At 40.0% G+C, this 27,406-nt stretch overlaps 1 protein-coding gene and 1 long non-coding RNA gene across 4 annotated transcripts in view; both read left to right on the forward strand.

The window, feature by feature from the left end:
* The first annotated feature begins 1,339 nt into the window (after positions 1-1,339).
* The window catches only part of LOC136879098 (mitochondrial intermediate peptidase), a 156,758-nt gene continuing 130,691 nt past the window's right edge, over positions 1,340-27,406 (forward strand). Inside the window, exons 1-4 of one of the 3 annotated variants that reach the window (XM_067152843.2) lie at positions 1,497-1,657; positions 1,804-1,982; positions 14,125-14,234; positions 14,580-14,732. In XM_067152843.2, the coding sequence (XP_067008944.1) occupies positions 1,824-1,982; positions 14,125-14,234; positions 14,580-14,732 (422 nt within the window). In that variant the 5' untranslated portion in view covers positions 1,497-1,657; positions 1,804-1,823. Of the gene's footprint in view, positions 1,449-1,496; positions 1,658-1,803; positions 1,983-14,124; positions 14,235-14,579; positions 14,733-27,406 lie in introns of those variants that run through there. The other 2 variants (XM_067152842.2, XM_067152844.2) reach the window with 2 other exon arrangements.
* Positions 9,940-12,385, forward strand: LOC137501844 (uncharacterized). The gene is made up of 5 exons (XR_011018650.1): positions 9,940-10,070; positions 10,411-10,700; positions 10,855-11,061; positions 11,267-11,627; positions 11,782-12,385. It is a non-coding gene; the product is annotated as an uncharacterized lncRNA (long non-coding RNA).

Here is a 27,406-nt window from a genome sequence, read left to right on the forward strand (position 1 = left end):
CTTCCAGTCAGTATCCCTCCTACAGAGTATTCCACTGATAACTATCTCCGCTTCCTTAAACATCATCCGTGCTGCATTTACCAGATTCCACACATCCCCAACTATGTTGGTACTTATACCTGCTTGCCTTTTACGTTGTTAGTACCAACGTGAAACACTACCACCTTCTCCTTTCCCTCGTTCTTATTTTATTGTGTATATTTTGTATATTTTATTGTATAGTGCAGCAGTTAATCTTCAATACCCATGTGTTGTTGTTGTAAGTGTGATCTGTGGGTTTTGATTTAAGTCAAGAAAATGTATATGTGTGTGTGGCTGGTTGTGTTCCAAGTTGCCCCATTTGAAATGCTGTAATGCGTTGTCAAGCACTGAAGGTAATATGGGTGATTTAAAAAATGTACATATTTTGTTGTACAATATGACGATGCAAATTTGCTTTAGGCCTACCCTAACGTAATGGCAAGTATTGCATATCGAGATTTTTGAATGTTCTTGAGGGTAAATTTATAGCTTTTCTTGATGTCAATAGGCGTCAAGTTAAAAGGAAAATTGTCCAGCTCTTAAATGTAAGTTCGTTGTATCATGTGTGTAAGGAATGTGCCGATATTTTTATTGATTGGTGTCTTAATGTGATGATACCATGCTTTTAAATGGTGAAAAAAGACAAATCTAGCCGTGAAATTTCAGGTAGGAATACTAAAGCTAAAAATAATGCATATATGAAAGATCAAGCCTTTTCACAGCGGCCCATTTCACATCTTCATTATATGTCTAATTTCAGTCTTTAAATAATAACCTGTTAAATAAATTTTCATTTGTATATCCAGAATTGCTTTAGCAACTTTGAAGTTAATATCTTAGTAACACTTTCTTTCTAGACGTAATATATTTATCCATTTCCGTATATGCATTTCCATTGATATTTAAATTTAGTGCTAATTTTCAAGTCACGCCACTATGAGCGCCACTTGCGAATTGTCTCAAATTTTAAAAGGCTAAATCTGGTAGTTTCGCGTTTTTTCACTGCTGTATTTGCTTGAAGTAAGGGAAAAAAATATCATATAAGAAGACAAAAACGTATCTGTCACTACTCAGTAGTATTTCAGTCCATCTCCTTTATGATTCTGTAACAAAATCAAATGTTTCGATTTGACTGATTATAAACTGAAATTGAAGCTTGTCGCTGTGTGCAACAGGGGATTAAGCGCTTTCGCAAGTCATCAGCAACAGAGTTGATAGGTTGAAATGTTTACGCAAGAAGCGTATATTTTGAACAGGTCTTCCTCTCTTATCAGAACTCAGCGCGTTGGCCGCACTGTCTTTTTTGTTCAGTCCTTTTTTCTTTTCGAATTTGTGACATGAATTTTCTATTTTCACGCACGAATTCAATGCTGTTAAGATTTCAGGGTTGGTTACAGTGCGAACAATTTTTATGATGTTCGATTTGTGTAGGTAGTTTTTTTTTTTGTTTTCTGTGTGTTTGGTTTTCAGGGTCGCAAAGCTAACCTCAAACAATATACTGCCATACGTTCATGTGATCTTTTTTTATGATGAGCTGCTGTAATATAGTATAATGCTAGTGTCATTTTATTTATTTATTTTTGTTTTAAGGTTGATTGAATGCAGCGGTATTTTTATTGCGGGTATCATGTACTAGGTAATGCTTTTCTGCCGTGGTCTTCTGTTCTTTATTAGACTTGTTTAACCACATTCATTATTATTTTTAATTCACTTTTTAAAATATAAACTTATTTCGCAATACAAATCTCTTTATATTTACTTTTTTGTGGGAACTCTGATCAGCAGACAGTTAAATCTTCATCATGAAGGCAATACTGAAGAAAATATCCCGTTCAAAACTGCGGGTAAATGAAGTGCCTCACCGATTTTGTAAAAATGTGAGCACTTGGTCGGCACTGGCTACAGCGTTCAACACGAGACCCGCTAGGAAACTTAATTTGAGCATTGTTCGGGAAGATTCGGTAAGTGTTTCAAGTGCACTATTTTTGCTGTCAACACACACTTTAACATCGCATATATTGTAATTGTGTTTTTATATTTCTTTCACCTGGTGACAACTCTCTGGCATCAAATCTTTTCACTGTTTCATCATGTAGATGTCATACATTATTTTTATTATTGCTTGGTTTTTAGTCAAGAAACAGTGACCACTTTTTATATTGAGTAAGTTTGATAACGAGCGCATTGACAACGCGGTGTGGATCATGTTCCGGTCAGGTTGCATTTGTGATTTGGGTTTGGACCCCACTATCAGCAGCCCTGAAGATTATTTTTTCGTGGTAAATGCTGGGATTGCACAGTAAATAAGGTCACGGTCTCTTCCTTCCCATTTCGAACCCTTTCCCATCCCATCATCACTGTAAGACCTGTCTCTGTCATTGCGATGTAAAACACTAGCAAAAAGAGTAGGTTTGGATGCAGGGTACCCGACTAGGCCTATATGTGGAAGTTTGTGAAAAATTTGCACCATCACGTTCATTAGATATCCACGGTCTAACATGTTCGTTCTTCAGTGGTATCCTCCATCTTAAAAATATATCTGTACTATGCAGCTTTCTCTTTTACAAGTTTTTAAGTCCTATAGGATATTCTGCCTGTTAACTCGCTTACTTCCCAGGAATTGTTGCCTGAAACTGTGATCGTATTGTATGTAATTTGCTACACTTCAGTTAGGCTATATTCCTCTCTATGCTGCTTGGAAATGTATGTATCCTTAGTGCAAGAAAGGATCTGTCCAAATATTCCAAGATATTAGGTTGCTAATTTTTTATATATTCTGCCAAAAACTACCAAGTCATCGGTGATACCTTACTAAATTTTCAGCCTACTTGATATCACCATGCTATTTTGTATCTTTTGGTAGGTGATGCAAGTTGCCTGTAATAGGCCTGCTCTGTAATAGGCCTCTGCCATCTTGAGGTCTAGGAAACCTGGGGAATAACTGACAGTTCTTTGGCTAACATTTGTCGTTTATTGGGAATGTGTTGAAAATCAGTCTTTACAATCCATTCATGGTCTAAAACCAAACTAATTTTCATCTCAACCCTGTGATCTACTTTCTTTCCCAGAATGCTTGTAAACACTTTGCATGCTGGACTGATTAGAGAAATACCTTGATAGTCAGTAAGATCATTCTTGTTTCCTTGCTGAGAATTAATGTAGGCTACTTTCTGCTTTTTAACAAGCAGAAGACCGGGCGAGTTGGCCGTGCGCGTAGAGGTGCGCGGGTGTGAGCTTGCATCCAGGAGATAGTAGGTTCGAATCCCACTATCGGCAGCCCTGAAGATGGTTTTCCGTGGTTTTCCATTTTCACACCAGGCAAATGCTGGGGTTGTACCTTAATTAAGGCCACGACCGCTTCCTTCCAACTCCTAGGCCTTTCCTATCCCATCGTCGCCGTAAGACCTATCTGTGTCGGTGCGACGTAAAGTCCCTAGCAAAAAAAAAAAAAAGGCAGAAGATGCCTAATATTACCATTTCTGGTTGAATTTCATCCTCTCCTCTTGCGTTATGCCTTCTTTCATTGATCATGTTTAAGTAGGTTACTTCTATGTTTCTGTTATTTCGAAGAAAAGAATTCTGACATCTCCTAAAATCTCTAGCAACTGAATTTAACATTTTCTTCTCATTTATACCATCCTTCACTTCTATTTTCTCTACTTGCATTGAAATCATCCATTAAGTTAGCCTAGTGCCTAATCCTCACTACTTCTCCTGTGGGTGGGAGCAGTAGAATAACATCCACGGTATCCCCAGCCTGTCGTAACAGGCGACTAAAAGAGGCCCCAGCGGTTCTTAACTTGGGAGTGTGATGGGCCCTTAACTGAGTCCTAGATTTTCTTCCACTTTCATCTATCTTGTCAGACTCCCTTGATCAACTCTTGTTCTTTTCCGACCCTGACAGTATTAGGTTCGCGAGGCCTAGGGAGTCTTTAATTTACAAACCCTTCATGGCCCATGTCTTACTTTGGCCAGTATCTTCTGTTTCGAAGTGTTGGATCCCTCCAATATTTCCCCTCTGATTAGTGTTAATAGAGGGTGGTTGCCCAGTTGTACTTCCTCTGAAAACAACCACCACCACCACAACTTCATCACTCAATCGAAGGACACGAATAAGCAAACAAAATTTTCCCCACATTTACACCATCCTGCACTTCTCTTTGCTATCTTTGCATTGAAATCATCCTTTAGTGCAGAAGTGGTTTGCGAAATGTTTTTAAGTGGCTACTATTGTAGTTTTCTACTGGATAATTATTTGAAGCAAAAAATGTTCAAATATTGATTAATTATTCATCAGGAAACCTCCACCAAGGATATGAAACTTTCCTCTGTACTGGATCTGGTGTCTTCCTGTCTGTCAGTTTGCTACACTGTGAGACATGGCCTGTGATAATGCTGTAATTTCGTGGCAACACTCATTATGTGAAAAAACTTCTTCTGTTAGGAGCTTGGTGAAAAGCAAGAATTGATCAGTACTTGATTAGCATTTTCAAAACCTGTTGCTCCTGGCAACATCATCTACCAACCCCACCATTGAAGAACTGGCAAACTATAGAGATGTCCAAAAGCCTTACTAAGAACTAAGCTTGTTTTGTTTCATGTCGGTGCCATCAGTGTGGAATGTCATAGTTGCACCTCAAAATACCGTCATGTGACAACGTTGAGAAGAGAAATACTGACCCGCAGCACATGCATCACTTAGAACGAAAGTTCGTTGATATAGTTCATGTACTACTAAACCTTGGATGACAGAACCTTTCTGGTCAGAGTTCTTAGTTGAAATGTTATCACACAGCAGTTTTTCTAGGTGCAACAACGATATGTTAGTTAGTTCATAGTATTGTATACATCTTAATACGTCGGCTTTCACGTCCACTTAAATGACATAATAGTAATTTGGGGATATTAGGTTGCGTAATTTTAATAATCTGCTGACGTGTTTCGATCCTGCGACCATTGGCAACTGTCACTCCATAGTACCCAGATAGAAAGGCCCTGTTACAAATATAGTTCATTCCAGGGCCTCCAGAGTCAAAGAGAAAGATGTTGACGAGTTAACTGTGGAGGGTTCCCATGGTCTACTCAGTATATAGCAGACACTTCTTAAAATCAGTCAAATCTGCATTTAGGGCAGTTGCGCAGGTGGCAGATTCCCTATCTGTTCTTTTTCCTAGCCTTCTATGATTTCAGTGAGATTGGAAATTTATTGAACATCTCCCTTGGAAAGTTATTCCAATCCCTAACTCCCCTTCAGATAAATGAATATTTGCCCCAATTTGTCCTCTTGAAACTTATTCATCTACTAATGTCATTCCACGCCATCTCTCCGCTGACAGCTTGGAACATACCTCTTATTGCACAAGACCAATTTCATGTTTTTACCCTATTGAACTTACTGCTAGTATTTACAATTCTTATTTTTATTATCCACTCAATTCAATACATAAAATCTTTATTGTCTCTAAAGGGACATTACAATACAAACGTTACTTGGGACATGTTTCGCTTGCTGTATCGAGCATCTTCAGCCGTCTTTTGTACGATTGTCTCAAGGTTGAATCATACATTAAACCTTATTTATAATAATTTTGTTCATTGAAAAAGTTTTACACAATAAATTTTTTTGTAACTGCTTAAAAAGTAAACAAGTAAAATTGTTCAACAATAACATTAGGCCTACATTGACCATTGTTTATTGTGATATTCTTTGTCTCTTATTCCCCAACTCTATATACCGATTTTCATTAAATTGTCCTTACCCATGTTCTCGTAGCTCGGTGTTGATATGGACTTCGCAACAAAAATACAAATTCATGAATCTCTCTTTTATCATAGCTGGTACAGTAAAAATGTATGACATAATTGATCAGATTTATTTATTATTTATTTATTACATGGCATATACATGAACAGTACAATAAATTACAGATTTATATCTACATTATTTACATATGTAATCACCTGTGGCGTCGCCAGGAAAAATTCACTTGTTTCTCCATTGAAATGTCTCGGTGGGCATTCTTGTGTGGTATGCTTCATAGTCTGCCTCTCAGCACCACAGTCGCAGCAGGATGATGACTTTTTCCTCCATTTATACAACAGATCTGCACACACATCATGGTTAGTCCGGATCCGGTTTATCTTGGACTGTACTTTCCGAGGTTGTCAAAAGCCAGGTACCTTCTGTGTAATGCATGGCATTTCTAAGGATTCTGCTGAAGCAAATTGTCTCCATTCATTAGACCATCTCTCATTCCCCCGTACAGATGGGTGGACGTCTTGACTTAAGTCTGTCTATATGTAGGTGGAGGATATCCTCATGAATGGGCAATCTTTGATTATTCTGGATCTTGTTGTATTCATTTATCAGAGCAATGCATCTACGGAGGTGGGGTGGAGGAATATGGCTTAGTACGGGCAACCATTGAATTGGAGTTGATCTGATCGTGCCCGTGATCATTCTCGTGTCATTTAACTTAACATCTATTCTCTTCACATGAGGACTGACACGAGGACACAATACTCCGCAGTAGAGTAAACCAGACTTAGAGCTGTGCAGCGTAGAGTAGTTGTACCTGCACACCAAGAAGAACCACACAGCATTTGAATTATGTTGTTAAATGTCTGAATCTTGGCAGTGTTCTTGGGATGACAGTGTTCTGTTGAGTGTAACACCTAGTTATCTGCGGTACTTGAAGCCATTCTGTTGTTCAGATGAAAACAAGAAACTTCTGTTTTACTTATACTTGGTTGAGTCTCCATTTTCAAAAGTATTTTCTAAAACAGATCTTTTGGCAACATTTCTTCTGTCTGCTCGAAGCATAGATCTTTAGTGGCAAGAGCCCAGTCATCTGCATACCCAAATTTCATAGATCTTGTGGAGGGTATATCTGAAATATATAAACTGAACAAGAGTAGGGCAAGCACTGAAACTTGCGCGAGTCCATTGTTTAGTTTGCTGGGTTTACTGATTTCATCCCCCATGACTACACGAAATGTTCCGTCACTCAACATGTTATTTATAAGATGAGCCATACTCCTACATGGAATCACTTTAAGGAGTTTGCTCCTTACACCTTCTCTCCATACTGAGTCGTAAGCTGCTTCAGTAGCATTTATTGGCTTAAAGGCAATAAATAAATTGATTGGAAATTTAATTCTATATAACTTTAGTTATGTAGGCTAGTATTTATCGATAGGACCATTAATAAAATAAATATTTGAGAATGAAATTTTAGACCTTCCCCTAAACTACCATTTCACTCAGCGTGAATAAAATGATTTATAGCCTAGATTGTCGCGGCTTATTCCCCGGCTTTACATACCGATTTTCATTAAATTATCTTCAGCTGTTTTCTCGTGATGCACGTACGTGCGTGCGTACGTACATACATGCATGCAGACATACAGACAGACATTACGGAAAAGTGAAAAGTATATTTCCTTGTTGCTGTGGACATGACTGATACAGAAATACCATTCTTTTTAAATTCTGAGCAATGTTATTTTATATAGGCCTATAAAGATAAATCCCTTGCTGTTATTAACTGTGGAGGGGCCATTGGCCTACCAAGTGACTGCAATTCAGCCCAAAGGCCTACAGATTGAGGGGTTGTGTGATGTCAGCATGATGAGTCCTATACGTTGTAATTCTTGGCATTCGAGACCAGGTGCCGCTATCTCACTATCAGATAGCTCCTCACTTGTAATCATGTAGGCTGAATGGACCTTTGACTAATCCTCAGGTGCAGGCAAAATTTCCTGACCTGGTCAGGAATCAAACCCAGGGTTCCCGGATAGGAGACAGGCTCGCTACCCCTACACCATGGGGCCAGCTATATTATATGTAGGTCGAGTCGTAAGTCATGGCAACTATTTTTTTCTCGCGAACAGGTGATGACAGGGAAAATCTAAGATATGCATTTGGAAATATACGGTATGTACTTGCGTATGATGCCTCTAGATGGTGTATGTAAACAACAATGTGGGTCTGAGCATGCCCCCAAGTTCAGAGTGTGAGTGCTTCACAAAATGGAAGTCAATAAACTTTTTTTCCTAGGGGCTTTACGTCGCACCGACACGGATAGGTCTTAAGGCGACGATGGGATAGGAAAGGCCTAGGAGTTGGAAGGAAGCAGCCGTGGCCTTAATTAAAGTACAGCCCCAGCATTTGCCTGGTGTGAAAATGGGAAACCACGGAAAACCATCTTCAGGGCTGCCGATAGTGGGATTCGAACCTACTATCTCCCGGATGCAAGCTCACAGCCACGCGCCTCTACGCGCATGGCCAACTCGCCCGGTAGTCAATAAACAACGGCAACGATCGTATATTAAAATAGCAGTTCTCCGCAGTGGAAATGCACGCCAATGCCATGCCCTATAGAACAGTGGCGGGATGGGTGGAGACACTCAAACTGGGTAGAGTATCACCTGCCGATTTGCCTTGCCCAGGCCGACCAGTGTGCATGCACAAAGATGTACGAGTAATGGTGATTGATCAGTGTTTACATGAGGACAGGTGCTGGACTCTTGGGTGATTATTTCAAAGGTCTGTAACCAGTGGAGACCTGTATCTTAGATTTTCCATGTTGTCTCCTGTTCGTGAGAAAAAAGTAGCTGCCATGACTTACGACTCGACCCTCGTATATATGCAGAAGTATGTACCATCAGTGTATTGTATCAGGTCTCTGTGATGTTTGCTACCAATTTGGCAAAGTTTACAGCTGTCTTAAAAATCCATTCTGGTGATCTCCTTCCACATCCACAGTGACAATCAAGTCAACCCGGAAGTTTGATGTGCAGTAACTGATATTTTCTTCTCCCCCTCAATGAGTGACCAAAATAAGATATTTTCCAACATTTCACTGTCCTTAAAAGTTTATGCATTGCATTATCTTTTAATAGGACTTCATTCTCTGAAACCTTGTCAGGTCAGGTTATTCAAAACATTCTTATGTACACTCACAATTCAAATGCCTGTCAGACTCCCCTCTGAATGTCACTATTCAGTTATGTGAGTCATCCAAATTAAACTTCCATGCTGCCACCAGTAGATACTAATGGTGTTGGACTTGAGTGTATCTGCTCCATATAAAAACACTGATCACTAGGGCTCGGATTCGAGCATATTAGCATACTTTTTTCCTGAATAGTACACATTGAAAGAAGCCTTTCGGTAGTATTTTCATCTTGCTGGGACCAACAGAATTTAAATTTATCGAGCATATAAATGCATAAAACCGCGGTTTTCAGAATAGAAGCATATAAATGCATATTCTTGTGGTTTTCGTCTAAATAGTTTGTTTTTCTTCGAATTCCCCCCCCCCCCGAATTCGGGCCCTGACCATCCTTAAGGTTCTAAAACAGAAATAATTATTGAAAAGCCTATCTGGTGCGAATAATAGAACCGCAGGTTTTTAACCTTTAGTGAGATCATTTTTTTTTTTTTTTTGCTAGGGGCTTTACGTCGCTTCGACACAGATAGGTCTTATGGCGACGATGGGATAGGAAAGGCCTAGGAGTTGGAAGGAAGCGGCCGTGGCCTTAATTAAGGTACAGCCCCAGCATTTGCCTGGTGTGAAAATGGGAAACCACGGAAAACCATTTTCAGGGCTGCCGATAGTGGGATTCGAACCTACTATCTCCCGGATGCAAGCTCACAGTGAGATCATTCACACGCCCTAATTGGTCTCTGCCGGATTAGAGTGCGACTCGTCAGATAAGCTCTGGAAGCCCCAAGCATCCTTTCACTTCAAAATGTGAGGTATTTTAGTGGTGTGCCTATTTTGGGAACCAGTATTGTTTAGGTGGCTTTTCCCATGAAGTGGTGGAAGATCCGACCCGGTCAAGTGAAGTTTCTGCATTCTACTCTCAGTTCTTAGTTCGTAATCGTATCCATACGTACCTATCGAGTTCTTGTGATTACCAAGTACGCGGTGCCTAAAGTTAAGGAATCTCTGAGTGTTTTACTCCGACGATGTGCAAAGGAAGACCCTGATTCGTTTTCTACTGACGGGAAAATTCTTTTCTGCAAAATGTGCAAAAAAGAGGTAAGTTCTTATTGACATTTTCACATCTGCGTTCTTTAAGATGTTACTGGTCAAACGGTTGAAATTTCAAGTAAGCCGTATGTGTAGCATACGGTACCTACCTACTAGGTAAGTAGAGAGAAGTCTAAGAATTCAGAGTGTGGACCCGTTAGATCCCCAGATTTTACATTTCTGAGATGGAAATGGACGTTTGGATTTGCTGGTTTTTCATGGGATCGTTGAGAGAGTGCTCGTATTTCTACTGCAATATTTGAAAATCATTTCATAGTCCACAATGCTTTATTTTTGTTCATTCAATGTATTTTTTCTCACTTATGTGTACCTACCTATTTATTTCCAGATCAAGATTTCGAAGGGTTTTCAATTTTCTCAACATAAAGCCACAAGTGGGCACTCAGCAAAAGTTGAAGAATTTAAAAAAAGGAAGTCTTAAGAAACAAGTGCTGATACAACCTTTGTTCAATCAGCAACAGCACTCGGACAAGTTCTCTTCCAGAGTTTGTAGGGCGTTTCTAAGTGCCAACATACCCCTCTACAAGGTCGAACTTGCTGAGATTAGAGCTCTCTTCAAGGACTTTGCCTCATGAGTCGACCCTACGTAAAAATTACGTTTCTTCAGAGTATGAAAAGGTATGAATTCATGCACGATTGCCGTATTCCGCATTCTCGTTTAAACAATTTAGAAGGAATTTTAACATGGATCTGGCTCTGTCGTAATGAAGGTAATCTCTCGATAATACCTTCATTCCACGAAGAATATTCATTCAGGTACTTTCTTCACCAGGTTCTACACGCAATCAGGGATGACATCGGGAGCCACCCAAAATGGTTATCTATCGACAAGACCACAGACAGTTGTGGAAGATACATGGCCAACGTTATTGTTGGAAAACTCAGTCCCATGAACCGGGGAAGGGCCAACTAATTCTGTGCAGAGAGCTAGATGTGACAAACCATGGTACCATTGTGCGAACAGCGCAAGCAGCTCTGCGTAAGTATATTTTTGTTAATTTATTTTTTGAGCGTTTTGCCAAAGAAGAATAGGTACAGCCTGGCTATAATTTCAATGCATTCTACGTATGCTCAGTGAAGACTCTTGATAGTTCTGATAGTTAAATATTTCTTACAGTCGTACGACATGTCAGAATCCCATTAACTGAATGGTTCGCCCTTTATTTTATGCATTCCTGTTTCAGGCTTGCTGTGGCCAACCTTTTCAGATGAGGAGGTAAACAAAGTACTCGCATTGGTGACTGACGCTGCCCCTACATGATTAAGGCTGGGAAGAGCTTCAAGCTTCTCTACCCGAAGATGTTACATGTTACTTGTCTTGCCCATGCAATGTACAGAGTTGCTAAGGAGCTACGCGAAAAATCGCCCAGCGTGAACAGTGTCATTTCCTCAGTGAAGAAAATTTTCGTCAAGGCTCCTTGCGTTCGTGCCTTCAAGACGATGCATCCAGAGCTCCCTTTATCTCCCGATCTCATATTGACGTGATGGGGAACTTGGATATTGGCTGCCTTGTATTACGCTGAAAATCATAGGGCAATTGAAGAGGTAAGATTAGTTGAAATGTTTAAAATCTCATTTTCGAGGTTTTCTCTATCATTCTTTTCATATCTTTTATCTTTACACCATCATACGGCGCCTAATTTTGTAATTTTCTCAGTTATTCTCCTCGGCTAATGTTTTTAATTTATATTTTTTCCAGGTGATCAATACGTTTGATGAGGCGGACAGCAAGTATATCGGAAAAGCTAAGGCTGCTTTTAAAACAAAGGGCTTGATGCCATCCTTGACTTTCATAAAAGCCTACATGAGCATCATTCCTGAGGCCATCCTAAAGTTGGAATCGCGAGGGATGGAGTTGGTTGAAGTGGTCGCTACAATACAAGGAGTCATCCAAGAAGCCGACTCATGGCCTGGAAAGACTGGGAAAACCGTGAAACAAAAATTGGAGTTCGTGCTGGCTCGAAATCCCGGTTGGAGTGCAGCGTTGGACTTGGAGAGGATGCTGTGTGGCGAGTCTGCACCGTCAGAGGATTTTCTGAATTACTCTGCACCAGAAGCAGCATCATTCAAGTATTTACCTCTCGTATCAGTTGACGTCGAAAGATCGTTCTCATCCTTGAAACTTTTATTGACGGATTTAAGAAAATTATTCAAAACTGAAAACATAGAAAAAATTCTTGTTGTACAGAGCAATGCAGATCTACTTCAATGACTTGCCTAATTCTGAACATCTTGTAAATGAACTTTTAAACTGTAACTGTAAACTGTAAGAAAACTTCTCATATATATACTTGAAACTTGAATGCGAGTATATCGCAGTGTATTATACATACAATTAGAAAATAAAGCTCGTATATAAAGATATGTTATTGGTTTTTTAGTTTCACTTTCGTTTCTATAGTTTTTAACAGTGTTTTTTGAGCATATTCTGCATATTTAACAGCATATAATGTTTTTTCGAGCATATCTATGGAGCATACAATGGGTTTTCGAGCTAATCTATCGAGCATATAACACATGGTTTTCGAGCATATCTGGAGATTTTATCGAGCATATAGATCCGAGCCCTACTGATCACACATAGCATTTAGTCATTTAATCTAGGTGCTAGATACAGTCCGAGCTCATCAGGTGGCTCCAAAATTTGAGAAAGCTCATCATCTGGTATCACTGATGGTTTGGTGGGGAGTTTATGATTACACTCGGAATTCACTTTTGTGAGAAAGGTGTCGAAACATCTGCTTTAGTCCTTAAATCAAAGTTTGTTCATGGGGCAAAATTGGAGTTTTCAACAGGGCTCTGCTCCAGTACACATGGCCAAGACCTTGCAAGAATGGTTGTAAGCAAATGTTCTTAATTTCATTTTCGTTTTTGAATGGCCATCTGGCAGTCCAGATCTCATTCCTTTGTATTACAAATGATGGTCAGTGTTTGAGGAACTGGTTTGCAAGAAGAGACATCCTAATATTGACAGCCTAAAAGGAGCCTTGAAGACTGCTGGAGCCAATTTTTCCATGAACATTGCTGGAGATGCAATCACTGTTTGGGCAGGGATATTAGTCATGTTTGAGAGAAGAAGGTGAACATTTTGAATGGGACCTACACCTAATATTCTTAGTATAGATATATGCTTCTCCATACACAAGAACCTTGTTTATCCGGCCCTCGTTAATCCGGATCTCTGGTTTATCTGAATCGAAAATAATAAAATTTACTTTTACTTGTACAGTATTTCTTTTACGGCGTCGGCTCTTCTTGAATGTCTTTTCTGCCAAGGATAGTTAACGACAGGAATTGGAAGTAATTCAGCCACGGTCTCTCAGTGGTACCGTCCCAGCGTTCGTTTGGAATTGAGAATGGAAAATAGTGGAAAACCATTCCCAGGACGGCTGAGGTGGGATTCGAACCCACGCTCTTCTGAATGCAACACACTATTAATTCTCTAATGGTGAATTCGAAAATGAAACCAGCGCCTCCATCAGAAGAAACAATGACTCATAGAGAGGCAACAATGCAGCTGGACAAACTGAAGGCCTATTTAGAATCCTTGACTGAAACCATACCGGCAGAACTGTTGTTAGAAATGCATCTCCTTGATCATACTGTACGCAAAACGCTCTTCAAATGTAAAACAGAAAAAACTCGCACATTATTTTAGTGCATAGAACATAGTCATGAATGTAAGAAAAGTGTTCTGATATTTTTTTTTACAATTGAAAAAACTGTATTGCTGAACAACTTGTATTAATAGATTATATAACATCTACTGTGGGGCCTATTTGTTTTTTAGTGTTTTCCGGATTATCTGTATTTTTTATATTCTGGATCAGTTCCGGTCCGACTTAATCCAGATAAACTAGGTCCTTGTGTACTTAAAAGTTAATTTTTATGTTTTGGCCATCTGAACTTCATGTATTATTATTATTATTATTATTATTATTATTATATGTAATGGTATTTATGGTCAGACGAGGTATAATTTTACATATATTCCATTGAAGCACTTCTATTATGGAACTAACATTGAACATTTCTTTTGAAGGGCCTCTTTGGTTTACCAGAATTACGCACCTACGAAGGTTTCTATGCAATGAAGGAACGTGCTATGTGGCATACGGAGAAACTCGCTGCAGAATCTTGTGATCCCAACAGGTTTGTTCCTCACACTAGAGAAAGCATTTTTATACAGTTAGGATAAACATTCTTTGCAGTCAGTCATAATGGCAACTGGAAATTTTCTTAGAACATATATAATAAATTAATTTTTTAAATCCTCTTGTTTACAAACTAAAAAAACCACTTACAGTTTCTCTTTTTTTTTTGTTTAAATGTATTAAAGTGTGATGTGACTGATACAATGGAGTTCAACAGTCGTTAAGAGAAATTATCTCGGTTCTCTAATATAGCAATGCAATAGAGACTTTCTGGAAATGTATATGCTCTCTGACCTGTGCGCTTGTAATCTAAAGATCGTTGAAACCTAACATTTGTTTACAGATCTCGGAAGATGGTTGAAATATTTGATGAATTATCGGACACGTTATGCAAGGTTGCTGATTTAGCGGAGTTCATCAGAATAGCTCATCCCAGGGCTCAGTTTGCTCAAGCTGCAGAAGATGCATGTCTTAGCGTCAGTGGTATTGTTGAAAGGCAAGTATGTTCATTTTTCTCTTAGATACAAGGAATTAGAGGCGCGCAGCTGTGAGCTTGCATCCGGGAGATAGTAGGTTCGAATCCCACTATCGGCAGCCCTGAAAATGGTTTTCCGTGGTTTCTCATTTTCACACCAGGCAAATGCTGTACCTTAATTAAGGCCACGGCCGCTTCCTTCCAACTTCTAAGCCTTTCCTATCCCATCGTCGCCATAAGACCTATCTGTGTCGGTGCGACGTAAAGCCCCTAGCAAAAAAAAAAAAAAAAAAAAAAAAAACACACACACAAGGAATTAGCATATTCAGTGTGGAAAAAAATTTACTTTTTGTTTGTGACTCAGTTACCCCTATGTTTGACAGGCATCTTTTCCTTCTTCTTTTATTCATGGGGCCTCTAAATATTAGTTCCTAATTAGCGTTGACCTCTACGATCTTTTGCTACCATGTTCTTCCTTCATTCCCACCTGGATATACCTTCTCCCTTCACAAAGCTGCAGGTTGTTCTTATTGGGTCATCTTGGATTTTCTCTCTCTCTCTTCACCTGGTAGTCCTAGAGTGGAGAGTCTGATTCTACCCAGCGCCTCACATTCAAAAAGTATGTGTGCAGCTGATTTCTCTGCTTCATTGCATTTCCTACATATGTTGTCTCTTATTACTCCAATTCTGTGCAGGTGTTTTTTCAGATGGCAGTGTCCTGTCAACAGTCCTACTACCCATCTTATATTTTCTCTGCTGAGTTTCAACAGTTCTTCAGTGTGCTTCTTGTTTGGTCCTTTTATCAGTTCCTTTGCAAGCCTGCATCCTGGAGTATTTTCCAGTTTTCCATTTGTTTCTTTTGTACCCATTTTCCCATGTAGTGTCGGGCTTGTCCATAGGAAATCCAGCATACAGGTTCTGGGCCTACAAAATGTGTTTCTGCCCCTTTCTTGGCCAGTTTGTCTGCCTTTTCATTTCCTTCTATACCTGCATGCCCTGGTACCCATTATAATTTTGACAGTGTTGTACTTCGAGAGCTTCAGAAGTGAATGGCAATACCAGACAATTCTGGATATTATCCGGACTGCTTCTAGTGCCTTAATGGCCGCTTGGCTGTCCGTAAAAATGAAAATGTTCATATTCCTATAGTTCATTTTCATATTTTCTTCAAGACATGTTGTGATAGCTATGATTTCAGCTTGAAAGACTGTAGTGTGTCTGCCCAAGTTCATCTGGATTGATCTCTCAGGTCTTCCCCTGTTGATCCCTCCTCCTGTGCCATCCACAGTCTTTAAGCCATCAGTCCACCACACTATATCTTCTTTTCCAGTATTCCATTTGTTGATATCCCAGTCTTCTTTTTTTTATCTGGGTCTCAAACGGTTTTTCTAAGTTGTACGTTGGTATCATATGATCAGAAGGCACGTGTAGAACTTCCTCTGTTATTACTCTTTTAATTTTACAGTGTCCTAGATTGGGTCTTTGTGCATTCCAGCACTCTGATTGTTCCAATCCATATGAACTCATTCTAGTTTGTCCTTTTATGAAATTGCATAGTGGTGGGAGGTCTAGTAAAGTATTCAAGTCTTCTAGGCTTCTGTCGGCGTAGTTCTCATAGCCCCAGTTATGGCTCTGCATGCCATTCTCTGTAGGCTATCCAATCTACTGCCGACTTTTCCTTGACTTACTTTCTGCCACCAGATGATTGCAGCATTGGCCATCAACGGTCTAATGATCATTGTGTATATCCACATTACCATTGATGGTCTTAGGCCCCTTGTCTTCCCAACGGCTCTTTTACATGCATACAGCAAGTTCTTGGCCCCGGGTTATGTTCCCCTTTATATGTGGATTCCAGGCTTAGATTTTTTCTGGTACTGCACCTAGGTGCAGTGCTTGTTCTTCCATATATCTTACCCAAAGAGCTTCAGTGATCTCTTTCTCTCTAATTTTCTCCTTGTAAAAGGGACCAGAGTTATCTTGTTCGGGTTGACTGATAGTAGTTCTTCCCGACACTAGTTCTCCGCAAAGTTAAGTGATCTTTGCATGAAGTCCTGGATAACACTCATCACCTTACCTCGTACCACAATCACAAGGTCATCTGTGTATCCTTGTGTATAAAAACCCTGTTCGCTGAGCATAGCTATGATTTTGTTCATCACGAGGTTCCACAGCAGAGGCAAAAGAACTCCTCCCTGAGCACAGCCTCGGGTGGCCCTAACCGGCAGCGTTTCTTCAAGCAATGTTGCTTTTATCTTCCTTCTGTCTAACATGGATTTAATCCATTTGACAATGGTTTTACTCACCTTGCTCTTTTCCACTGCTTTGATCATAGAGCCATAGGTTGTATTGCTGAAGGCTCCTTCTATATCTAGAAGTGCCGCTAGTGCAATTTCTTTATATTCTAGGCTTTCCTCTAGTTTACAAACCAACTGATGGAGTGCTACTTCAGTGGATCTGCCAGGTCTATATGCAAACTGATTTTCATGTAACGTTGAGTTCAGTTGCACCATTCTTCTGATATTATTTATCCAGAATTTTCTCCATTACTTTCAGCATGGAGGTCAAACATAATGGTCTGTATGCTTTGGCTTGGGCATAGTTTGCCCTTCCAGGCTTAGGGATGAGTACTGCTTTAGCTTCAGACCATGATTTTGGCACGTACCGTAAAGCTAGACTAGCTCTGAAGAGGTCCATCAGGGCATTGACAAGTATCTCCCGTCATTTTTGTTGGAGTATCGTAAGTATCTCATCTGGCCCCGGAGCCTTTATAGGGTGAAACATTCGATTGCCCATTTTACATGGTTGTGTATTATTATTCTGTTGGCAGAGTTCGTCTAGTCTTCGAGTTCCGGTCTCTGTTCCAACAGTTCCTTCTTCTGTCACCTCCTTAGCCTCAGGAAAGTGACATGCCATTAGTATCTCCAGTGTGTCCTTCCTTCCTGAGTAAACGACCCATCTGGTTTCTGTAGTGTCCCCACCTGATTTATATGGGTTGTTTTAAGAACCTTCTGGAGCCTTGCTGTTTCAATGTGTGATTCCACTTTCTCACAGAACAGTCTCAAAGATTTTCTTTTTGCTTTCCATATCTCTAGGTTATTCTCAGTGAGTTTCCTATGATATACGTCCCACATACCATTTCTAGATGATATGCTATACACATCCTAACCTCCTTTTTTATTTTGGTTAGTTTGTTGTTCCACCACTTTACTTTAATGGTGTTTTCCTTTTCTTTGAGAGGACAGTTGTCATGGAATGAGTCTATAATGGCCTCTTCTAATAGTTCCACTGCCTCATCCAATTCTTTCTGTCCTGTCACGTTGGTTGGAATTTTTTGTACAGCCTTCCCCAGTACTTCTCTGTATCTATCCCAGTTAGTTCTTTTTGGGTCTCTGTACATCTCAATCCCACATAGTCTCGCATCTATTGCAAATTGGATGTACTGGTTGTCTGTCAGTGATGGTTCTTCCAGCACCTTCCAGTCTTTAATAAAGTTTGCAATATGCGTAGTGCTTAGTGTAATGTCTATTACCTCCCTACCTTTTTTATTTATAAATGTAGGCTTGTTTCCTAGGTTTAGTATCGTCAACTCAGTTCCAATAATAAACTCTAGTAAAGACTTGCCTCTTGCATTGCAGTTCTTGCTGCCCCATGCCGTGTGGTGTGAATTTGCATCTGCTCCAAGGGCTAGGTGTTCGCCTTTTCTCTTCGCGTTGCAAATTAGGTTCTCAACTTCTTCTGATGGGGGCTGATTAGTTGAGTCATATTGGAGGTATGCAGAGCCTATGGTTATTTCTCTGGGACCTTCTCAATTTCCAAGTTTTATCTTGGCCGCAACTAAGTCCTTTGAACAATGTTCCTGAAACAAAAGGCATTTTAGTTTTCTGCCCACAAGTAAACTTGTTCTAGGCATATTCGATGTAGTATCGTACATTAGCTTACCTCCAGATTCCACCAGTCCTGCTACTCTGCCCTTAACTACTCATGGCTCTTGTGTAAGAGCCACATCGATAGCCTCGGACTTGAACTTCCTGACGAAATTGGCCACAGCTGATTTTTTATGTTGTAGGTTGGCCTGTAGAACTTTCAATGCCATCCTTGCCAACGCTAGGTTTTTTCCCCTTAATTACTTGAAATTTGATCTGCCCAAGTCCAAGCTTGGCCTTAAGGCCTCTCTCCTTGAACTCTTAAAAATCTCTTTCATTAAGAGCCAAAACAATTGTCCTTCCTGTGTCATTAGTAGTTGTTGCATTCAGCACTCTCCACTCTTTCGTCAGAAGTTTGGTGTCATGCTGTTGTATCCTGACAAGCACATCATCAACCTTCATTTTGTCAAATGGAGGAGGAAACATGGAGATGGCCTTTGTAGTATTCAGCACCTTCTTGGCTTCTGCCACCTGCAAATTCTCCACTTTCCAAGGGTTGCAATTGGCCACTGTGTTCCAGCCAGCTTTTAGTTTCTGGATTTGCACAGATCAGTACCATTGCTCCACTTTCCAGCCCTGGAGACTTGAGGAAGCCTGGAAGGCATCCGTCCGACAGCGGTTTCATTTGTGCTATCAGAGCAGATGAAAGTTCCTTCACGTCTTCTGCCTTCAGTTTCCCGTTTGGAAAGGTTTTAGGTATTATTGCTACCTTGATTGAAGTTAGTCTTTCTAAAAAGGGCATGACCGTCTCTTCTTTCCGTTTCTTGGCGCGCGGTTTTGTAGGCGAACTTGATGGCGTACTATCCCCTGACCTTGGCCTTTTGGGCGTTGTCGGAGGGATAGCCTCTCACCATTCCCTGTTCCTTGGCTTCTTCTCCGTCCAAGTTCCAGCCGCTATTTTGGCTTCCTTCCTTGCTCTCTTCCTTTTCTTGTAATATGCACTGTTGCGAGGTAGCCTGTTGATCTGAAATCTGTTGATTTTCGATGCAGAAATCTTCAGTTCTGTCTCTACGGATGTTCCTGGTTTGCTTGTGGTAGGAGTCTGCTCTACTGGAGCTTCTGTTGCCATTTCTTGTTTTAAGTCGGCGACAGCCTGTCCAATTGGAATTTCTGTCTCCTTTTTTTTTCACCTTGGGCTTGCTCCCAGATCTGCTCTACTGGAGCTTCCATGGCTTCCCTTGATGTCAAAGTTTTTGAAATTGGTTCTTTATAAGCATCCATATTTCAATGAATCATAGGGTTTTTGCCTCTTCTAGGGTCCTGAGTACCGAGCTCGATAGCTGCAGTCGCTTAAGTGCGGCCAGTATCCAGTAATCGGGAGATAGTGGGTTCGAGCCCCACTGTCGGCAGCCCTGAAGATTGTTTTCCGTAGTATCCCATTTTCACACCAGGCAAATGCCGGGGCTGTACCTTAATTAAGGCCACGGCCGCTTCCTTCCAATTCCTAGGCCTTTCCTATCCCATCGTCGCCATAAGACATGTCTGTGTCGGTGCAACGTAAGCAAATAGCAAAAAAAAAAAGGGGGGGGGGTCCTGAGCGATGTTCTCACCATCCGTGGTGAGGCATACCGCCAGACTTTCTCCTCCCGCAACTCAGGCTCTCCATAGCAGAGACCACGCCCCTCAGTCGTCCATCCAGCGGTCCACCCCTGGCCCAAACCTACCAGGTTTGTTGCCCCTTCCGTAGGCCTGCTCACATGGTCTCCACTTGATATTATCATGACTGAGTTCACAGCCATGACTTTCACCCTAGGTTGGGATCGCCTCTTTCCCAACCCGTGGCTCGTCCAGGCTACGTAGAGCAAAGTGATGTGTTGGTTCCAGCGCCCTGCATTGAGCCTTCACCGTAATCGCCAGCCCCACTTCACCCGAACCACCGTATCACCCATGTGGAGGAACCATAGATACCTCTCTAGTATGTGTGGCCGAGGCCTCCATTTCCAAGCCTTGACTTGGCCTAGTAACAATCACAATTCCTCAAGACATTTTCTGCCAATACCTGTTTTTGGTCCGTGAGAGGGTATTTTATTTCCCTCAGACCCTCCAGACGAGTCCGGAGGGGCCCCCCTATCCGCCACCTGGGACGCACCCGATAGGGAAACAGGTAAGAAAACCCCCACGGGCATCTTTTGCTTTGAAATAAAGGAAGTAGTGGTGGTGTTGGTGATTATTGTTTTAAGAGGAAGTACAACTAAGGAACCGTCCTCTAAATGATATACCGGGCGAGTTGGCCATGCGGTTAGGGGCGCACAGCTGTGAGCTTGCATCCTGGAGATAGCAAGTTTGAACCCCGCTGTCGGCAGCCCTGAAGATGGTTTTCTATTGTTTCCCATTTTCACACCAGGCAAGTGCTAGGGGCTGTACCTTAATGAAGGCCACAGCTGCTTTCTTCCCACTCCTAGGCCTTTCCTATCCCATCGTCGCCATAGAACCCATCTGTTACGGTGCGACATAAAGCAAATTGTAAAACTCTGTATAATGCTAATCAGAGAGAAAAATTGGAAGGGATCAGACACTTCAAATATGAAGGTATCAGCCAGAGAAAGACAAGGTCCACAAAGGGTTTGAAAATGAGACTCCCTAGGCCTTGAGTGGTGTAATACCGTCAGGATTGGAAAAGAACAAGAGTTGACCAAGGGAGTTTGGATAGGATAGATGAAAGTGAGGAGACTGGCACAAGTAAGTGGAAGCAATGCCAGGACTCAGCTGAGGGGCCCTGTGGTCACCAACTCATGCTCTAAGGTTAAGAGCACCTGGGCCCCCTTTTAGTCGCATCTTAGGACAAGCAGGGCGTACCATGTGTGTTACTCTACCTCTCCTCCCACAGGATCAAAATGAAGAAAAAAAGGATTTGCTTTTGCCACCAGGGCATTGATTTTTTTAATACTTTTATTCTTTTTTCCCCAAATTTTAACCCATTGTTTGCTCCAGACATCGATAACATTTCTCCCCAGTCTAGGAAGCCCAAGGGATTCCCACTATGTTAGAAAAGAGTAGAAAGAGGCATTTTTATAATGTTATTTTTAATTGTAATTATATTCTAATTTTTTGTATGTTTTCTGTGAAACAAGAACTTTAACACTATCTGAACCCTTTGAGCACCAGCCTCACGCGGTGTCCATGTGCTACACCGCCAAGGCCTAATGAGCACTTTTTACCTTGCAGTAAATTATTCGTAATAATTTCTGTTAAATTTATGTAAATAGGATGGGCATTTTTCGTATTGAAGCTAATGCTTCGGGCATTTTATTGATGTAATTTAATGCACCTTTATTTTATAAATTATTTTATGAAGTGATAATTCAAATAAATATTTTCTTTCTTTGAAAAAAAAATAAGTATTTCATGATCAAAAACTTTAAGGAAAAAAATAGTTTTGCTATCAAAAACTGCATTATTTTAGAGAGGTGGTGTTCCCCATGCCACATATAAAAAATAAAGCTTTATGTACAATATTACAGTTACAGTGTTATTATTATTACATTAAAGTGAAATTTTCTAATCTTACATTATATGCAAATGCTGCAGTTCCTGATTCGTTTCAGGTAAAAAATAATTACCGGTACTAATGTCTATTTCACACAAACTTAACACTCAAAAATTTCCTTTTTGTCTTAAAATTATGATACAAGAAACTCTTTACTAATATTTATACATGTTTGTGACGTGTTCTAGCAAATGTGCTTAGGAGGCACAAAGGGAGTACACCATACTTATAATGTTTACAAATGTATCTGGTCTTTTTCCATTTACCACCTTGACTAGTACTAATCTTTCAGCATACGGAACAATTGCGTTTTTTTTTTTTTTTTTTTTTTTGGGTTTTTTTTTTTTTCGGTTAAAGAGTAAGGGGTTCGTTGCCTGCCCGTAGGAGCTGAATTGCCGCTTGGTCACTAAGCCACTCGGCAGTAAATTCCTCAACTAAACTTGTTGTGTATAGTCTTATTTAATACAATACTAGTCCAAAACACACATTATCCATCCATTATCTAAAGACTAAGCTTTGTCACTGCAGCCACATCTCACGATCTTCAGCAGTCCTTTTCATCCTGACATAGGAAGCAAAACCCAGCTGAGTGATTATGTTCCTAAGGTATGAGAGATGTGGTCCTCCTCTCGACTTCTTCCCTAGGACCTTTCCTTCGAAGACGTTCTGGAGAAAGGTGTCATGTCGTAGGACGTGTCCAAGAAATTTAGCTTTTCTCCGCTCTATTGAATAAATTAAGGTCAGTTTCTCATCAACGTCATTCAAGATTTGGATATTAGTCTTTTTTTCTGTCCGACTCGTCCCTGTCAGTCTTCTCCAGAACCACATTTCTGCAGCTTCTAGTATTGATTGTGCTTGTTTTCCCAAAGTCCAGGTCTCACAACCGTAAGTTAGCACACTCCAAACAAAGGTTTTAACAAATTTCTTCCTGGTTTCAATTCCTATGTGCTTATTTATCAATAGATTTTTTCCTGCTTTGAAACACTTTTACTATACATCATTAAAACGAATAAATAACTTGAAAAATATTGATTTCCAGGATGTCTGATCAATTGGACGTTGGCGTTTTTAGACTGAACCTCGAATGTCCAATCAATCGGACGTTGGCGGTTAAAAGGTTAAAATGCAAAGGTATGGGTAAAATATGTTTTAAGTGACATCATCACAAGTCGTTGGACTCGCTGCTGAGTGTCGTAACCCTATGAATAAAGCATCACTATCCTGAATGGTAGGTTACCTGCTTGTCTTAAAGCCTGCTGAAGAGGTAAACCAGTTATCTTCTGACATGGTCTGTCCACCTGCTTGCTGTTCTCCCCCTCGGTCTTGAGATCTCAACACTCCCTTCCATGATTATTTTTTCTAGACTTTTTCAATTTTTTCTCAATATGTCCAAAGAACTCCAAGATTTTTTGGTTGACATGGGAAGAAAGGTGCTGGAGATATTAAGTTCTTTGATAATGGACACATTAATTTTTTTCAGGTCCATTTTCTGCATAGAATTCTGTGCCAGAACCAAAGCTAGACTGCATCAATCCACAGCTTGTCTCTGTCCATGTTTCACAACCATAGAAGAAGACAGAAAGCACGAGTGTTTCAACAAGGCAGATCTTTGTACCGTTTGTAATCACCCTGTTCTGCCAGATCTTGGTGAGCTTTCTTCATAGCCACTCGTCCTAGAGTGATCTGTCTTCCACTCTTTTGTGTAACAATACACAGTTCTTGTTTATATTTAGAACTCTCTTTTTTTTTTTTTTTCACTAGAGTTTTAAGCGAAAGATTTGAAAGCTTTTTGTAAAATGCATTTAAAATACTAGCATATACATAAAAATATGTATTGGGACATAAAGCAAATAACATAATTATTATTTATAAAAATATGGTAGGATTTTAAAAAATCAGAACAAAATATTAAGAGAAAACCATTTGGAAGATGTTAAATTCCTCTGTGGCTTTAAAAGAAAACAGATTTATGTGGCTTCAAGTTTCATTTGTATTTCAGATGACTTTCGCAAAGAAGTTCCCAAATGTAATCTTCCATTATACTTTTTGATTGCTGTCTTTTTTTCTTTTTCATGAAATAATGTTACACTAGGACTCCCTGAGGCCACTTAAGCTGGAGAGAACTTTTATTGGTCATCCTGAGAACTGGGTGAAAAATTTGAGAAAATCATAAAAATAAAAATAAACAATGCCCTGACATCAAAAGCAAATCAGGACCATTATACCAGTGATTTTCCTTTATTTTAGGGCAAAAAGAACCAGACTTACACAGGGAGAACAAAGTCTGAAAAATTGTGTTGACCAGAGTTATTCATAGTAAGGGAGTTTTATATACATTGAATAAGAGTAGGCTGCATATGAGTGAGTTGTTTGTACTGTATCATACAGCTTTTAAAATCGTTTTCTGTGCCATCCCATTTTCATCTTTGGTTGCAGTTGAATTTATGCTACCTTCTTAGTCCTAGTGCAGAAATAATATTTGGTATCAGTTAATTTATTGTGTACATAACTCTGAACTGAGATGAGCATTATAATATGAAATAAAGGGTTCAAGTCCTCTACATCTACTTTAATTGGAATATTCCCTTTGTAGGATTTCTCAATTCCTTGGGAAATGCTGCAAATTACGTTGCAGCAGGAATTACCATATTTGGTGTTGAATCACTAGCTGTACTGTACAGAGATGACCTGGGCAGAAGGAACAATATTTATTGTGTTTTGATATAGTGGTGATAAAATTATTTACGAGAACCCTCAGGAGAAATGGCTACTCGCTTAGTAACATCCGACGAATCTTTAGAAAATCAGAAGAAAACAAAGAAAAGGCCGCCGTAGGAGAAAACAGTGGGAAACAAGAACTGACCCGCCAGAAAATAGTGATACTTCCATACATTGAAAACACTACAAACAGGAATCAGCAAGATACTGGACAAATACGACATAAAAACCGTCTATAAACCACACCAGAAGCTAGCCTGTTATCTACTACCAGTAAAAGAGACAATAGAACTACGGACTCCTGGAGTATACCACATTGAATGTAGCTGCAAAAACTGCTGTTTTGATGAAACAGAACGTCTGATCTCCACCCGCCTAAAAGAACATATACGTCACACCAAGAATCAAAACACAGATATTTCAGCAGTAGCCAAGCATTCCTACGAAACAAGACGCGGAATATCATTTGACAAGACCAAGATCCTAGCAGCTATGCCTTGGAATCTGGAAAGGAAAATCTGCGAGGCTATCGAAATCAAGAAACATCCGAACAATATGAATTTAGGAGGAGGATATAAAATCAGTATTTCTTAGATGCCTATCATACATAGATGAAAACATACAGACCATAACATAAACGCGCAGGTCAAACCTCCCATTACATATTGGCGCGGGCAAGCCCCACTGCCTGGCTGTGACATATACCTTCCAGAATTCTCACTAGACAGTCAGGGGGCCAAGTTCAGGAACCACTCTTTGTAGTGTGATTGCTGCCTGGGAGACTGATTACCTCGGATCGAGTAGGGGTATTTCAGTCGCCTTGACAAAGAATACTGCAATGTATTTGAAACGTCGGCAAACTGTACGTAATGTACAGAAAACAACAACATGGTTCAACCCGGAAAATAAACTAAATAATTCTACACACCGTGGAAGCTTCACCTCGAAGATTAGCTACTTTGTTTAAAGACCTGTACTGTTAAAGTGATCCTTCTAAGTGTGTGTGTTTTAAAAATAATGAGAGTGAAAGAAACTTTTTAGTTTCTTCTGGTGCCATCCCCTTGGAGATGGGTGGCGACCATTGTGACTTAATTTTTTCTTGTTTTGTGCTTCCTGTTTCTGAGTTGCCATGTGTTAGATATCGAACCACTGTCGGAGGCTCTGTGCTCTGCCCATGTCCACGTTTCTCGTTTATCCTGCCTTCTATAATCAGTTGTATCAGTCTGTATTTGTCATTTGGGAAGATGTAACTGGAATAGTTTGCTTGTCAAAATTGTTTTCATTATCAATGAAGCAAGTAAAAACAGTTTGTTATTGGATTTGCTTGTCAAAATTGTTTTCATTATCAATGAAGCAAGTAAAAACAGTTTGTTATTGGATAAGACATATTTGAACTAAAACATGGATAAACACCAGGGTGTCCATAATATCAAGACTGTTTCTAAACCCAAACTGCGTTTCACTGATATTTGCAATTAGTTTTTTCCATAAACAAGAGTGTAGAATTCATAAAATCACATTTCCAAGAGTGACTTATTTGAATCATCAGTGTGTAAATATTACATCATTCAGAATTCAGTTTCTTTAGCAAGCTGAAAACCAGTCTGCAGGGATGTTTCCTGTATTGCAGATGTGGTTGAACAGCTTCAAAAGGAAGTCATTATTATTAATAACTAGCTGATGTACCCGTGCTTCGCTACGGGATTCTCGGAAAGACTGACTTGGTGGTTTTCCTAACTGAATTTAACATAGGTCATTACAAAAACGTCAGTAGGAATGTAGCGATTCAAAGCAATGTTATCATATAAAATACTCGATCAAATGAAAAACCGCACACTTTCTCACTTTCAGTGAACAGTACTACGGTGCCGATCTAACAGTCCAAAGTTCCAGAGCTGGAACAACCAGGTCGCAGACTTCCATGAACACTCCTCTGTTATTATTCCGTTAAATATGCACACTACTCATTCCAATCACTGCCTCAGAGTAGAGATTGAATAGCTCGAATGCTATGATGAACCAGTGTGTTACATACCAGTAGTATCAGAAAATGTATGAACCAGAGGAATGGCATGCTAAAGAAGAAAGTTTTCCAACTCCCCAGCTATTTCCCGCCAATGTTCAGTCAGGCTGTTATACTCGGTACGCAGTAGTAATCCCATCTATCGGAGTTGAGCGGCACCATAAGAAACAAAGAACATCACAGCAAACAATGGTCAATGTAAAGTTATTGTTGATCAGTGTTAAGCACTTTGGATATTGTAGGCCTTCTGAAATACCACTCTTATCATAGGTGGTACAGTAAAACTGAATGAAACATAAATGATCGGAAATTGTATTGCCTACAACTTTTGTTATGTAGTACCGTACTTTTCGACAGCACCAATAACATAGGTACCGGTATTGAAAATTAAATTTTAGGCGCCTTCCCCTAAACTACCATTTCATCTCGGGAAAAATAAAATTATTTACAGCCTAGACTGTAGTTCTTATCCCCGACTCTATATAGCGGTTTTCATTAAATTCTGTTAACCCATTTTCTCGTGGCTCGGCATTGATATGGA

Source organism: Anabrus simplex, chromosome 8 (genome assembly GCF_040414725.1).
Source record: "Anabrus simplex isolate iqAnaSimp1 chromosome 8, ASM4041472v1, whole genome shotgun sequence".
Classification (NCBI taxonomy): domain Eukaryota; kingdom Metazoa; phylum Arthropoda; class Insecta; order Orthoptera; family Tettigoniidae; genus Anabrus; species Anabrus simplex.